The following is a 15,932-nucleotide window of genomic DNA, read 5'->3' on the forward strand; positions in this document are numbered from 1 at the left end:
CAAACTTTCATGGCCTCTGTTCCACTGTTCCATCTGTAGTATCAGTAATGCAAACTTACCTTACCAGTTTTCAGCAACGATTACAAATACATAATGTAAATGCTAAACATTTGAAAACATTAAGTATTACTATCCAAAGACTACAGATGTGGAAGGCCCTTCTCACCCACGCCTTCCCACAAAAGTTTATCTGGAGCTCTAGAGCAACACTGTTTGTGCCTTGGGGAACAAAACCCAAAACTGCGCAGAGTAGGAGGATGGTTTTTTGCAGATACAACCTTTGGACACCATCATTCAATATACATTGACAATAAATTGAAAATACACTACAAAAGAACATAGCACTCCATATTCTGGAGATAATTCTCACAAGGATTGTTGAATCAGATTTGCATCACAATTAAGCCTTGGTTTCTGTAAACTGCATACAATATAAGCATATGTTTATATGGCGGAATGGTTCTCCCGCATCCAAGTAAACATTTTCCTATTTGTTTTCATGTACTGCATCTCCATGTGACTTGATTTCTAATGACTTTCTGTACCTTGTTATCAGTCACTGTCCACTGGCCTTCAGTATTTTGCTTGAAAACACAGTGGTTCCGAGAGATCATCAACGGACAAGATTTTGAGATCAGCTGATATGTGACACCAGCTCCACGACCTATAGTTATCTAAACAAACAAACAAAAACAGAGACTTAGCACCCCATGTTTATCAACAAATTATCTGGATTTCATTGCTGCAGAAATGACACTCTGTATTCATACACTACATGCAATTCAAGGAAATATCTTAGAGCAGGGCTTCTTAAACATTTCCACTCAGGACCCCTTTCCACCCAAGAAATGTTTACGTGACCCCAAATATAGGTATATAAAATAGGTATAAATATCAAACAAATCAGAATTTGCAAGGCTTGCGAAACTGGCCGATTTTCCTCTTGATGAAGTACAGTTGAAGCATCAATTGCAGAGTCTATTGTAAACACTGTAGACTCATTGTTTTAATTATTTTTAACTGGGAATTTTAAAATACTGCTTAAATTTAATCTTGTTTTAATGTCCGTATATTTGTATACAGTAGAGTCTCACTTATCCAACATTCTGGATTATCCAACGCATTTTTGTAGTCAATGTTTTCAATACATTGTGATATTTTGGTGCTAAATTCATAAATACAGTAATTACTACATAGCATTATTGCGTATTGAACTACTTTTTCTGTCAAATTTGTTGTATAACATGATGTTTTGGTGCTTAATTTGTAAAATCATAACCTAATTTGATGTTTAATAGGCTTTTCCTTAATCCCTCCTTATTATCCAACATATTCACTTATCCAACGTTCTGCCAGCCTGTTTATGTTGGATAAGTGAGACTCTACTGTATTTTAAATGTTTATGCTGATGCTTTTATGTTAAGCCGCTTTGAATCCCCTTCAGGGGAGATAAAGCGGGGTATAAATAAATGTAATACTAATAATAACAACAGCAACACTGGACAAGAGAGTCGTGTAAATGTCTAAAGCACCAAATGACATTTAATTTCCCCCCCCCCCCCCCAGGACTCAAACATTGAGCTAAAGGGATCTCATTTGGGGTCAGGACCCACAGTTTAAGAAGACCACAATACAAGCATTGTGTTAGGCAAGTGTCATGACCCAGGCTACAGAGCACCAATAACCATACGCAGAGGCCAGATTCAATCTAATATCTTTATTAAGGAAATATATAAGATTAATAAAAATAAATGTAAAAGTTAGTTCAGAAGCAGACCTTTCAGGAAAGGTCAAAATTAGTCCAAAAAAGCAATGTCCAATATGAAATATTATGATCCAAAGTTGTAATCCAATAACCGAAACACTCACTTTGCCAGGCAAAGTGAGGGGAGATGACAAGGTCCTTTAATCCATAAACTTGAGCAAGGCTAGGAAATAACTTGATACTTGAAGCAAGGCTTAAAACGTGGAACAAGGTAACAAGGAACAAGAACAAGGTCCGTGGAATAACTTGGTAAAATCCGTGATACAAGGCAAGGTATAGTCCCGGGAAACAAGCAAGGTCCGTAGGTAAACAAAGGCTGGAAACTGGAGCGAAGGCTGGAAGGCAGGCAAAGGCTTGAGCAGGAACGAGGCTTGAAACGGAGCGCGCTGTCCAGACACAACTCGCTCCGGAGGCTGACGAATTGACTCCGCGAAGTTACTACGCGGGTAAAACACCTATATAGAGTCTAACTTTCCCGCCGAAGCAGTTCTCTGGGAACCAGAAACGAAAGCTAAACTCTGGGACCAGATGTTTGACTCCCTAAAGATTCTCACGGAAAGCAGTCTTAATTGGCTACATTCTTAGCTGCAATTCTAGCACTCCTGCGCGAAGCTGCTTCCAAACCCCTCTGTTGTTTACAAAACTCACGGCGCAAGAACACGGGAGATGTGGGCTCTGGGTTTGTTTGACATACTTCTGGGACACAACTTTCTTGCAGGTGCAAGGTTCCCAGATCTGCCTGGGAAAGATCTGGCTGAGAAGATTCCAGTTCTGACTGGGAAGGTAAAAAACCCAAGTTTTCTTCTTCATCAGGGATTACAATGTCCTGAGCAGGACTACAAGGCCCATGGGTCATCACACTATCCCCCTCCTCAAGGCCCCTCCCAAACTGGGACTCTCTCCCCGAGGCGCGAGGTCGCGGCTTGGCGGGATAGGTCTGATGAAAGCGACGGGTTAGATCAGGAGCATGGACTGTGGAGGCGTCTTCCCAAGAGCGTTCCTCAGGGCCAAAACCCACCCAGTCAATGAGATATTGTAGGCGGCGGCGGTGAAAACGAGAATCCAAAATGTCCTCAACCTCGAACTCCTCCTCCCCATTCATCAAAACAGGAGGGGGGGCCGGTTGGTCTGTATCAGGACGCACACCATCCGCCGGAAGGAGCAGGGAACGGTGAAACACTGGGTGGATGCGCATTGAACGCGGAAGTTGGAGTTTGAAAGTCACGGGGTTTAATTGCGCCACCACTGGATAGGGGCCAATGAAACGGGCATCTAACTTCCGGCAAGGGCGGTGGGAGGGCAGAAAGCGAGTGGACAGAAAAACCCGATCTCCTACCTTGATTTCGGGGCCCGGCTGGCGATGTTTGTCAGCGTGGCGTTTATAGTCCTCCTTGGCTTGGTCTAGTTGCTGGAGCAAAAGTTGTTGTACCGCTGTGAGTTCCTGCAGCCAATCCTCTGCTGCGGGAACTTCTGAAGTTTCAATGACAGGGGGAAAGAAACGTGGATGGAAGCCGTAGTTTGCAAAGAACGGCGTTTCTTTTGTAGAAGCTTGAACTCCATTGTTATAGGCAAACTCTGACAGTGGTAACAGAGAAGCCCAATTGTCCTGTTGGTAGTTTACATAACAGCGAAGATACTGCTCCAAAGTGGCATTGGTGCGCTCCGTTTGTCCATCTGTTTGGGGATGATGAGCTGAAGATAAGCGAGAGTCTATGCCCAATAGTTTTTGTAGTGCCTTCCAAAAACGAGAGGTGAATTGAGATCCACGGTCTGTGACTAAACTCTTGGGCAATCCATGTAGTCTGAAAACATGTAGAAGGAATAGATCTGCAGTCTCTTTGGCCGTGGGGAGGCCTTCACAGGGAATGAAATGGGCTAACTTGGTGAAAAGGTCCACCACCACTAGGATCGTGGTGAATCCACAGGAAGGTGGTAGGTCAGTGATGAAATCCGCAGAAATTATTTCCCATGGCCGAGATGGGGTAGGAAGGGGATGCAGAAGCCCTGAGGGCTTCTCCCTTCTTATCTTGGAGCGCTGGCATACTGGGCAGGTGTTGACATATTTTTCCACATCTTTGCGGATCTTGGGCCACCAAAAATCCCTTAGGATCAGATGCATGGTTTTAAATAGTCCGAAATGCCCTGCTGGTTTGCAGTCATGACACAGACGAAGCGCTTTTTCCCTGCCCGGTCCGGGTGGGATATAAACATGATTTCTATAGCATAGCAGTCCATCTTTAAGCGAAAAGGGAAAATGCAGACCTTGACGAAGTTGGTCCTGCGCCCAGGCATCTGCTTGCTGACTAGCCCTGATTTCTTGAGCACAGATGGGTCCTGGAGTAGAGGAAGTTGAACCAATGGGAGTGGATTTGGTGTTCCCCACTGTGAGCGTGGCAAAGTTCTCGGGTTGTAGTAATTGGGATTCAAAGGTCTCCTTGCGTCCTGCAGCGTATTCCGGTTTACGTGACAGGGCGTCTGCTTGCTTGGTTTGGGCTGGGGTCACATAATGAATCTGGAAGTTGAAACGTTCAAAGAACAAAGCCCAACGTTGCTGCCTCTGATTTAGTTTGCGGGCAGTTCTTAGATGTTCTAGATTTCGATGATCAGTGTGGACTTCAATGGGAAATTTGGCCCCTTCTAGCCAATGTCTCCAAGTTTCAAAGGCTGCCTTTATGGCCAGTAGTTCCTTTTCCCAAATGGTGTAATTTCTCTCTGGTGTGGTTAGTTGACGGGAGTAAAAGGCACAGGGACGAAGGTGGTCTCCCACCGGTTGTAAGAGTACAGCCCCAATCGCCACATCAGAGGCGTCCGCTTGCACAACAAAAGGGGTTCCAGGATCTGGGTGCTGTAGAATTGGCTGGGACGTGAATAATTTCTTTAGTTGCTGGAACCCTTTCTCTGCTTGATCAGTCCAGCGGAAGGGCTGTTTTCCACGGATGCAGCTAGTGATTGGGTCAGACCAGCGGGCAAAATCTGGAATGAACTTGCGGTAATAGTTCGCGAACCCCAAGAAACGCTGCACCTCTTTCTTGTTAGTTGGCGCCCGCCATTCCAATACTGCTGAAACCTTGGCTGGATCCATGGAGAGCCCTAGAGGCGAGATACGGTAACCAAGGAAATCTACCTCTTGTAGATCAAAAGCGCATTTTTCCAACTTGGCATAAAGTCCATGATCCCGCAATCGTTGTAACACCATTTTGACGTGGTTCTCATGTTCTGATTGTGATCTAGAAAACACCAAAAAATCGTCCAGGTAGATTATCAAGAACCTATCTAGATAGTCCTGAAAAATGTCATTGACAAAATGCTGGAACGTTGCGGGAGCTCCGCATAATCCATAATTCATAACTCGGGACTCGAATAATCCGAATTTGGTCTGGAAGGCGGTCTTCCACTCGTCCCCTTCTCTGATGCGAACTAAGTTGTAAGCCCCCCGAAGATCCAGCTTGGTGTAAACCTTGGCTCCTCGAAGCCGATCCAGTAGATCCGAGATTAAGGGCAGGGGATAGCTGTTCCGCTTGGTGATATTGTTCAATGCTCTGTAGTCCACCACCAAGCGTAGTTCCCCTGACTTCTTCTTCACAAACATCACTGGGGAGGCGGCTGGGGATTGAGAGGGTCTAATGAATCCCTTACGAAGGTTTGTCTCTATGAATTCCCTGAGAGCTTCTTGCTCTGGTTCAGTCAGGGAGTATAGGTGCCCTCGCGGGATCGGGGCCCCCTCCACCAGGTCAATGGCACAGTCATAAGGTCTATGTGGGGGTAATTTCTCGGCTTCTTTTTCATTGAATACATCCCAATACTCTGAGTACTTCTTGGGCAGGGTGATGATGGGCTCGGTGTCTGTGGCATGGCAGACCTTGGCTACAAGGCAATGGTTTTGGCAGTACTGTGAAGCAAACTGCAGTTCTCTGTTGGACCAGGAGATGCTTGGGTCGTGGAGAGTCAGCCATGGAATTCCCAAAATCACAGGGAAATGGGGAACCTCGGTAACAAAGAAAGAAATCTCTTCCATATGTTCCCTTATCCACATCCTGGTGGGTTCCGACCACTGACTTACGGGGCCCGTCTTGAGGGGGCGGCCGTCTATGGCTTGTACCACACGGGCATTCTTGAAATCATGATATTGTAATCCCAGAGAGTCGGCATACTCTCTATCAATGAAATTGTTGGTGGCTCCGGAGTCTATCATGGCGTGGATCATGACGGGTCCCCTTTTTGCTGACCATAAGGTGACCACGAGAAGGAACAGGACCCCGGTTGGCGGCTCTTGAACGGGTTTTTTGACCGGGTTGGCGAGCCTCTCTACGCCCGGTCGTTGGCTTCCCCCGCCGGCTGTGTGCCAGCCGGCTCAGACGCCTTCGTCTCCGTGGAGGACGCCGCCGCAAGACGGGCGGCGGGCTTCCCTTTGGCTGGGCACTCTCTGGCGAAGTGGCCCCCGTTCCCGCAGTACCAACAGAGGTTTAAGCGTTGACGACGGGCCTTCTCGGCGGCATCTAATCTGGGACGCACGTTGCCCAACTGCATCGGCACCTCCTCGCTTCCTCTGGGGTATGGGGTTGGTGGTGGGGGTCTCCACACTGGACGTGGCTGAACGCTGGCGGGAGCGGGGGGTTTTGCCCCAGCTCTACCGCTCTGGCCTCGAACCCACTGTTTCCTGTTGGCAATCATGACTTCAGCCCGTAAACATTGATCAATGAGTGCTTCGAGGGTCTGGGGAGGATCCACCTTGGAGATTTCCTCCAGCATTTCGATGTTGAGACCCTCCCGGAATTGTCCCCTGAGGGCTACATCATTCCAGCCGGTGTTATGGGCCAGCACTCGGAACTCGGCTATGTACTGAGACATAGGTCTGTCTCCTTGGAAGAGGCGACGGAGTTTGTGACCGGCTGCCTCCAAATTGTCCTCGATTCCCCAAGTCTCTTTAAGGTGGTCCAAGAAGCGTTGCGCGGACCTTAGGTGTGGAGAGGCTTGGTCGAACAGTGCCGTCGCCCAGTTGGCCGCTGGCCCGTCTAGAAGACTGTAAACCCATGCCACCTTGATGTCTTCTTGGGGAAATTCGGCAGCACGGGCCTCTAGATAAGCTTGGCATTGGCGACGGAAAACATGAACCTTAGAAGCTTCTCCAGTAAACTTGGTTGGCAACGCCATGGCCGGTAGACGGATTCCGCGTTCCTTCAAACCTTTTATTTCTCCATCCTGGGCATTAAGCTTATCACGGATTCGATCCACCTCATCTTTGTCGATGGTGTAGGTAATCGGCTGGCCGCTCGGCCCAGGTACGGTTCCGGTAGACATTCTGGCCGAGGTTAATTGGTGCTTAGGGTGGCGGAGTCAAACTGTCATGACCCAGGCTACAGAGCACCAATAACCATACGCAGAGGCCAGATTCAATCTAATATCTTTATTAAGGAAATATATAAGATTAATAAAAATAAATGTAAAAGTTAGTTCAGAAGCAGACCTTTCAGGAAAGGTCAAAATTAGTCCAAAAAAGCAATGTCCAATATGAAATATTATGATCCAAAGTTGTAATCCAATAACCGAAACACTCACTTTGCCAGGCAAAGTGAGGGGAGATGACAAGGTCCTTTAATCCATAAACTTGAGCAAGGCTAGGAAATAACTTGATACTTGAAGCAAGGCTTAAAACGTGGAACAAGGTAACAAGGAACAAGAACAAGGTCCGTGGAATAACTTGGTAAAATCCGTGATACAAGGCAAGGTATAGTCCCGGGAAACAAGCAAGGTCCGTAGGTAAACAAAGGCTGGAAACTGGAGCGAAGGCTGGAAGGCAGGCAAAGGCTTGAGCAGGAACGAGGCTTGAAACGGAGCGCGCTGTCCAGACACAACTCGCTCCGGAGGCTGACGAATTGACTCCGCGAAGTTACTACGCGGGTAAAACACCTATATAGAGTCTAACTTTCCCGCCGAAGCAGTTCTCTGGGAACCAGAAACGAAAGCTAAACTCTGGGACCAGATGTTTGACTCCCTAAAGATTCTCACGGAAAGCAGTCTTAATTGGCTACATTCTTAGCTGCAATTCTAGCACTCCTGCGCGAAGCTGCTTCCAAACCCCTCTGTTGTTTACAAAACTCACGGCGCAAGAACACGGGAGATGTGGGCTCTGGGTTTGTTTGACATACTTCTGGGACACAACTTTCTTGCAGGTGCAAGGTTCCCAGATCTGCCTGGGAAAGATCTGGCTGAGAAGATTCCAGTTCTGACTGGGAAGGTAAAAAACCCAAGTTTTCTTCTTCATCAGGGATTACAATGTCCTGAGCAGGACTACAAGGCCCATGGGTCATCACAGCAAGTGATTCCTAAAGTGGGTGCTACCGCCCCCTGGTGGGCGCTGCAGCGATCCAGGGGGGCGGTGATGGCACTTATTAGGACACGGGGCGGGGCCAGGGGTGAGGTGGGGCCTCTTCCCAAGTGCCGAAGACAGGGCTGAGCACCTGAGGCACTTGTTAGGACACAGGGGGCGGAGCTAGAGGAGTGGGCGTAGCTTCTTCCCAAGAGCCCGAGACAGGGCTGAGAATCTATACCTCTCCTGAAGCAATTGTTAGGACACAGAGGGCGGAGCTAGGGAAGGGGGCGGGGCCTCCTTCCAAGAGCCCGAGACAGGGCTGAGCCTCCTGAGAGGCCTTTTACGACTAAAGGGCGGGGCTAGGGGCAGGGCCTCTTCCCAAGAGCGCGAGACAGGGCTGAACCTCTGTATACCTCCTCTGAGGCACTTGTTAGAACACGTGGGCGGGGTATAGAGGTTCAGCCCTGTCAGGCACTTGGGAAGAGGCCATGCCCCCTCCTCTAGCCCTGCCCCCTGTGTTATGGCAGACACCGCAGGACAGGGATAGAAGTTCAGCCCTGCCTCAGAGCTCATAACTCCACCCACCCCAGTCCTGACCACCCATTTGTGGTCCCGGCCACCTCCCCCTCCTAGACTAGGGAAGAGGCTCAGACCCACCCTCTTGAGCAGGAGCCACGCCCACCCCTCTAAGCCATGTCCCCCTTTCCACGGGGCGCTGAGTAATATTTTTTCTGGAAAGGGGGTGGTAGGCCAAATATGTTTGGGAACCACTGTGTTAGGCAATGAATGTCCATAGGTACTTTTGCCAGTTCTTCACCCTAAAATATAGCCTTCAGCACTTGGTATTAGTCTATGGTCTCTTAATGAAGTACTAACCAAATCTTAACTAATTTGTGGCCTCCCATCCATGAACATATAGATCCTGTCTGATCTTCCTTAGCTTTCAAGATTAGGCAGGATCAGGCATTTTGGTATTTAGGCCAAACAATCTGGACATCAATTCATTTAGCTGTTCAATTGTTGAATGTTATTTTATTGCCTCCACTGTACCTTGAGATCTCTGGATATACTATTATATCAATGTAAGCCACTTCAGAGTCACTTCCTTGTGGAAAAATAGGCTATAAATTTAATAAGACATTAAAGTTTTCTAATGTATTTGTTTGATACAACTTCAAACCAGGCTTATGCTGGGACCTATTAATGCTTTAAGACAAATGTTGCCATGTGTTTGATACCAACCTTGCCTTTATATTTTCAAGTTTTCAATAAAAGCATGAGGCTAACTGAGCCACTGGTCAGGTACCATATCTTTGCTTCTGGGGTGGGTTAGTGGATGAAAAGTCATCCTGGCTGACTATCAGACTGCTTTCAAACAATCTGCTTACTAGATTTCAAGGTGCAGTCAAGTTTAAGTTGCAGAAAATACACATTCTCATAGTAAACTGCCCGTCAGAATGAAAACGGGATAAATCTTAAATTATTTGCATGTGTTGGCACAGAAACCCCAGAGTCTGCAATCTTATCCACACTCTAAGGGTGAAGTCCCACTTAAATCATGAAAACTTACTTCGAAGAAAATAAGTATAAAACAACTGCCAAATCAATTTTGAATCTAGATAGCAACAAGGTACTAGCTGGAGGCAGCACAAGAATTATTCCTGTTTAAAGAATACACTGGAAGATTTCAGCAGAATGAATAGATCACCCATCCATGTTTCTTGTAGAAACCCACAAAATACTTTCTCTCACAATGTGATCAAAGTACCACGAACGTTTGCTAGGGAACACTTCCCAGGATTTATTTTCTTATAGTAGACTCTCAGTTAACCTGCATCCATGGGGATTTGTAAAGGATGGATTAATGTACTTTCTGGTTGCGTCACAAGTGCTATTAAAATAAGCTTAAACAATACTATATCCCAAACCATAACCTAACCTAAATTCTGTATTAATTCAAAGTTAATATTGATCATTAGAAGCAAATAAAGACAAACTTAAATCAATATAACACTGATTTATTGTATAACTAGCATATATATCCAGCATTGTTCAGGCTGGGGGGGGGGGCACTACACCCATACTTTCTCCCTTCTCCACCTCTGAAAAGGCCTACCTCACAATGTCTCTATGACAACACTCCGGCAACTCTCTTTGGACAAGATCACTTTGTGGCTCTTTCTTTCTTCCATGTTTCGGTCATTCACCAAATGCCTTTTTAGATAACCAGATCTTAAGTTATTTCCTAAAAGCTAGGAGGGAGGGGGCCAATCTCCCTGGCGAGGGAGTTCCAGAGCCGAGGAGCCACCACCAAGAAGGCCCTGTCCCTCGTCCCCACCAAATGCATACGTGAAAGCGGCGGGTCCGAGATTAGGGCGTCCCCGCTAGATCTTAGTGCTCTAGCTGGCTCAAAGGAAGAGATGCGTTCGGACAGGTAAGCTGGACCAGAACCATTTAGGGATGTATAGACTAAAGCCAGCCCTCTGAATTGTGCTCAATAGCAGACTGGCAGCCAGTGGAGCAGATGCAACAGGAGTTGTGTGCTTCCTGTACATCTCTCCACTGTGCAACTTGGCTGCCGCCCGGTAGGGCTATTTGAAGCTTCTGAACAGTCTTCAAAGGCAACCCCACATAGAATGCATTACAATAATCTAAACGAGATGTGATGAGAACATGGACCATAGTGGCCAAGTCTGGCTTCTCAAGGTACAGACGTGCAAATGCTCCCCTGGCCATGCTTTTTTATGCATAAAAGCCGCTTTGAGTCTCCTTTGTGGAGAGAAAGGGCAGGGTATAAATAAATATAATAAAATAATAATAGTAATAATAACAGAAACCAAACCAAAAGTGGGAGGGAGGCATTTCTCATTTCACCACTCAAATGCATTTAACGCAGCCTTTAGAGCAGTAGTTCTCAACCTGTGAGTCTCCAGATGTTTTGGCCTTCAACTCCCAGAAATCCTAACAGCTGATAACCTGGCTGGGATTTCTGGGAGTTGTAGGCCACAACACCTGGGGACCCACTGGTTCAGAACCACTGCTCTAGAGCAGGCATGGGCAAACTTGGGCCCTCCAGGTGTTCTGGACTTCAGTGCTCACAATTCCTAACAGCCTGTTAGGAATTGTGGGAGCTGAAGTCCAAAACACCTGGAGGGCCCAAGTTTACCCATGCCTGCTCTAGAGAAACAGTACTTTTACCTCAGGGAAATAAATTTTACCTCAGTGAAATAGTACTTCTCGAGGTAAAATTCAGGAATGTAGCCCTAGAAGCTAGAAACAAAGTAGGAAATGCCTCCTTCCCACTTTGGCTTTGCTTTATGCGTCTACTGAGACTTGTTTCCCAAACTCTGGTCTTTCAGGCACTTTGAACTCCATCTCCCATGATCCCTGGCTATTGGCCACGGCAGCTGAGGCTTCTGGGAGTTGAAGTCCAAACCTCGTTGAGGAGGAGGATTTCGGCCCTCCCCTTCCCGAAGCCTGCCTTCCTCCGAGCCCTCGGGCCCTGCGCTCACCTCGCTCCCGCCTTCCAGCAGCAGCCATTCCTCGCTCAGGCCCGCGCGCTTCAGGCACCAAATCCGAGCCGGCTCCTCTGAGAGGGCGCCAATAGCGCCGCCACCACCCGCCGCCATCTTCCACTGCCCGCGCGAGAGGGACGCAGGCAAAAGTAATCGCTCAATACATAGTTACGCCCCGCCCTGCTTTGGGCAACGCACAATCATGCCTTCAACCGCTCCTCACTAAAGATGGCGCCTCTCATAGTATAGCTTAATCGATGCCGGAGACAGAAACACTTATTGCGTGTGCGTAAGGCGTACATCTGGACTGTATCATAAACAGACCCGCTCAGCCCTGGTGAGATGTTTGACAGAGGTGGAGGCGCACCTACATTGTTGAAGGGATGCAGTTTGACACCACTGCCCATGAACCCTTCAAGAGTTTGGAACTTCCACTCCCACCATTCCTAACAGCCTCAGGCCCCTTCCTTAAACGGCTGAGGGGAAAAAGGAAGGGGCCTGAGGCTGTTAGGAATGGTGGGAGTGGAAGTCCAAAACACCTGGAAGGAGGGGCCAAGTTTGCTCATGCCTGATACAGATGGAACAGACCAACACTTCTGATCAACATGTTTGCAATTAAGGGCTAAGGGGACAGGCTTCTTCTTCTTCATTCACGTAGTCCTTCGTGACCTCATGGACCAGTCCACGCCAGAGTTCCCTATCGTCGCCACCCACAGTTACCATCCATCCATCTCGCCCTTGGTCGGCCTCTCTTCCTTTTTCCTTCCATTTTCCCCAGCATCACGATCTTTTCCAAGCTTTCCTGTCTTCTCATGATGCGGCCTCTAGTATCCTTCCCTCCAGTGAGCAGCCGGGCATTATTTCCTGGAGGATGGACTAGTTGGATCTTCTTGCGATCCAAGGCACTCTCAGGATTTTCCTCCAGCACCAAAGTTCAAAAGCGTCTTATCTTTCTTCGCCCAGCCTTCCTTATGGTCCAGCTCTCGCATCCATAGGTTACTACGGGGAATACCATTGCTTTCACTATGCGGACCTTCGTTGCCAGTATGATGTCTCTGCTTTTCACTATTTTATCGAGGTTGGCCATTGCTCTCCTCCCAAGAAGCAAACGTCTTCTGATTTCCTGGCTGTAGTCTGCATCTGCAGTGATCTTCGCGCCTAGAAATATAAAGTCTGTCACTGCCTCCATGTTTTCTCCCTCTATTTGCCAATTATCAATCCGTCTGGTTGCTATAATCTTGGTTTTCTTGATGTTTAACTGTAGCCCGGCTTTTGTGCTTTCTTCTTTCACCTTGGTGATAAGGCTCCTCAGCTCCTCCTCACTTTCAGCCATCAGAGTGGTATCATCTGCATACCTAAGGTTGTTAATGTTTCTTCCAGCAATTTTAACTCCAACCTTGGATTCCTCAAGCCCCATACGCCGCATGATGTGTTCTGCGTAAAAGTTGAATAGGTAGGGTGAAAGTATACAGCCCCGCCATATTCCTTTCCCAATCTTGAACCAGTCTGTTGTTCCGTGGTCTGTTCTTACTGTGGCTACACGGGACAGGCTAGAGAACTTGAAAGGAATGAAATACCGGCTGTTTTCCGCCAAGATCTTGAAAGGAGAAGCCTGATAAGGCTTGGATTCCTCTCCCTGCGACTGGTGCAAATAATGGCAACAACTTAGGGGGGAGGAAGGAAAAAGTGGGTTAAAGGTCTTGTTTTCCACATAATTTTTCATGTTGTCTTTTAAATAATTATGTCTCCATTGCTTGGCCTCAATAAACAGCTTCTGCAGTTGGAAATTCAATTTATGGTTACAAATTGTTGTACAGATATGTTACAGATTGATGATGGTAAATGGAAGCTCTTATGTGTGCCCGCGATCCAGAGTCACCCGCAGAACAATAACATGCCACTCAGGTTTGCAGAACAAAAATACAGGAACTCTACTGATTTCAAGAGATCAAAATAAAACAGTAGTACTTTACAATGGTCTCTCTGATCACTTACAGAAGTCCACGGTCATAAATACTCCTTTCTCAGTCCACAAATCTGCTTCTGAAAAGAATACTGCCTGGTTCTTCGCCTTTTTTTCTCAGCAGCAAACAGGCTTGATTGAAACAACAAGTCTCTTGGATGAAAGTCTGACACCTGAATGCCAGTCCTATTGTCAAAAGAGCAGCAGCATCGGAAATCTTGATAGGATTAAGATGATTCAGAATCCAAGGAGGGAGATGGCTTTGTCTGGACAATGTTTTTGTAATCAATGTTTTCAAGACATTGCAATATTTTGGTACTAAATTAGTAAATTACAGTAATGACTACATAACGTTACTGTTGTATTGAACTTCTTTTCTGTTAATTTGCTGTAAAACATATTTTGGTGCTTAATTTTTTAAATCATAACGTAATTTGATGTTTAATAGGCTTTTCCATAATCCCTCCTTGTTATCCAACATTTTTGCTTATCCAACATTCTGCCGGCCCGTTTATGTTGGATAAGTGAGCCTTCGTCCAATCATTGTTTATGATGTTAAAAGATCAGGCCTGGGCAAACTTCAGCCCTCCAGGTGTTTTGGACTTAAACTCCCATAATTCCTAACTGCCGTTAGGCTATTACGGATTATGGGAAATGAAGTCCAAAACACCTTGAGGGCCAAAGTTTGCCCAGGCCTGGGATAGATGTCCTGATCAATATAAACAGCCCATTGCTTTATTTTGCAGAGGGTGATCATGGTAATCCATACTTGTAGTACATGGCCTGAGGCATCCGGATGGTGCTCAGGTCAGAATGGTGTGCTGGTCAAAAGTGCACATCAGGGTCACAGTGCTTCTTTTATAAGGGGAAAGATATAAAGTATAATAATAAAAAGCATAAAATAATAAAATAAAATTGATAGGAGACACATGTGGGATTCACAATGGGGGAGAAACACGAGATCCAGCATCCCCATGTGTTGGGAGATGGACGCAGGTAGTCCCATGAGGCGTGTAAAGGGCTTCAATCTCCTTTGTGTTTCTCATGGGGGGAAAAGAGAGGAATCCCAGAGGTTCTCCAGCAGCCCAGCAGGCAAAGGGCTTTTTGGGGTTCCCCTTGAACTGGGAGATGGCAGAAGGGATACATGGGATTCATGCAGGGAAAAGGGTCCCTGATATCTAAAAAGTTCATAGGAAGGGGAAATGAATGGCAAGGGAAAGATTATGAAGCATAATGTTTTCTTGGCTAACCTTTAGCCTAGATATGTAAATGTTTCTCAGCTCAAGAGGGAGTCCCTTTTGTTCGTGAGTTGTTGACTGAGAAGAGTCAGAAGAAGTGTGGCTCAGATGGAAAAAGTCAAATAACTTTTATGACATGGTTTCCAGTAATAAATTTGTTACCTTCTGCTATATATATATATATATATATATATATATATATATATGAAATATAGGACATAAGTAGGAGCCCCGGTGGCAAAGTGTGTTAAAGCAATGAGCTGCTGAACTTGCAGACCGAAAGGTCCCAGGTTCAAACCTGAGGAGCGGAGTGAGCACCCGCTGTTAGCTCCAGCTTCTGCCAACCTAGCAATTCAAAAACATGCCAATGTGAGTAGATCAATAGGTACCGCTCCGGCGGGAAGGTAATGGCGCTCCATGCAGTCATGCCAGCCACGTGACCTTGGAGGTGTCTATGGACAACGCTGGCTCTTCGGCTGAGAAATGGAGATGAGCACCAACCCCCAGAGTCAGACATGACTGGACTTAACGTCAGGGGAAAACCTTTTATAGGACATAAAATCTTGATTAAATGTTCACACTATCTAACATGGGAAGGGCCCTTGTTGTTGTTGTTAGTGCCTTTGCAAATTGACTAAGACTTAACCCTTATTATCCAGTCTGGTGTCCTTGTCCTTAGCAAAACTATAAGTGACTATCTTTTAGGGGGGGGGGGGTCACCTTTGACTTCAATGTTTCTAGAACATGGCCATACAGCCCGGAAAACTGATAAAAACCCAGTGATTCCAGCCATTAAACCCTTCAACAACACACAATTAATGTAGTCTGACATCACTTCAGTGCTGTGGTTCACAGCTATGGACTCATGGGAATTGTAGTTTTACAAGGTCTTCAACCTTTTCTTCCAAAGAGTGCTGGTACCTTAGACATCTCAGGATCCCATAGCATGAAGACATGGCACTTTAAAGTGGTGTCAAACTGCATGCATTATCTACTGTAGATGCACTCTAACCCTGGCCTTTGCAGACCACTTTCCTTGTGCACACAACACAACTTCACATCCACATTCCCTCCTTTTTGCTTCTTCTATTCACTTGGGCAAGGGAATTCTCTCTTCCCCAAATGCTTCTACAATCTCGCT

General features: G+C 46.5%; 1 protein-coding gene across 3 annotated transcripts in view; it reads right to left on the reverse strand.

The window, feature by feature from the left end:
• The window catches only part of rnf8 (ring finger protein 8), a 30,408-nt gene extending 18,603 nt beyond the window's left edge, over positions 1–11,805 (reverse strand). The window contains exons 1-2 of one of the 3 annotated variants that reach the window (XM_008125127.3): positions 11,588–11,805; positions 546–674 (exon numbers count right to left, since the gene is read on the reverse strand). In XM_008125127.3, the coding sequence (XP_008123334.1) occupies positions 546–674; positions 11,588–11,704 (246 nt within the window). In that variant the 5' untranslated portion in view covers positions 11,705–11,805. The remainder of the gene's footprint in view (positions 1–545; positions 675–11,587) is intronic. The other 2 variants (XM_016990605.2, XM_008125120.3) reach the window with 2 other exon arrangements.
• Positions 11,806–15,932: the final 4,127 nt, after the last annotated feature.

Source organism: Anolis carolinensis, chromosome 1, assembly GCF_035594765.1.
Source record: "Anolis carolinensis isolate JA03-04 chromosome 1, rAnoCar3.1.pri, whole genome shotgun sequence".
NCBI classification, from domain to species: domain Eukaryota; kingdom Metazoa; phylum Chordata; class Lepidosauria; order Squamata; family Dactyloidae; genus Anolis; species Anolis carolinensis.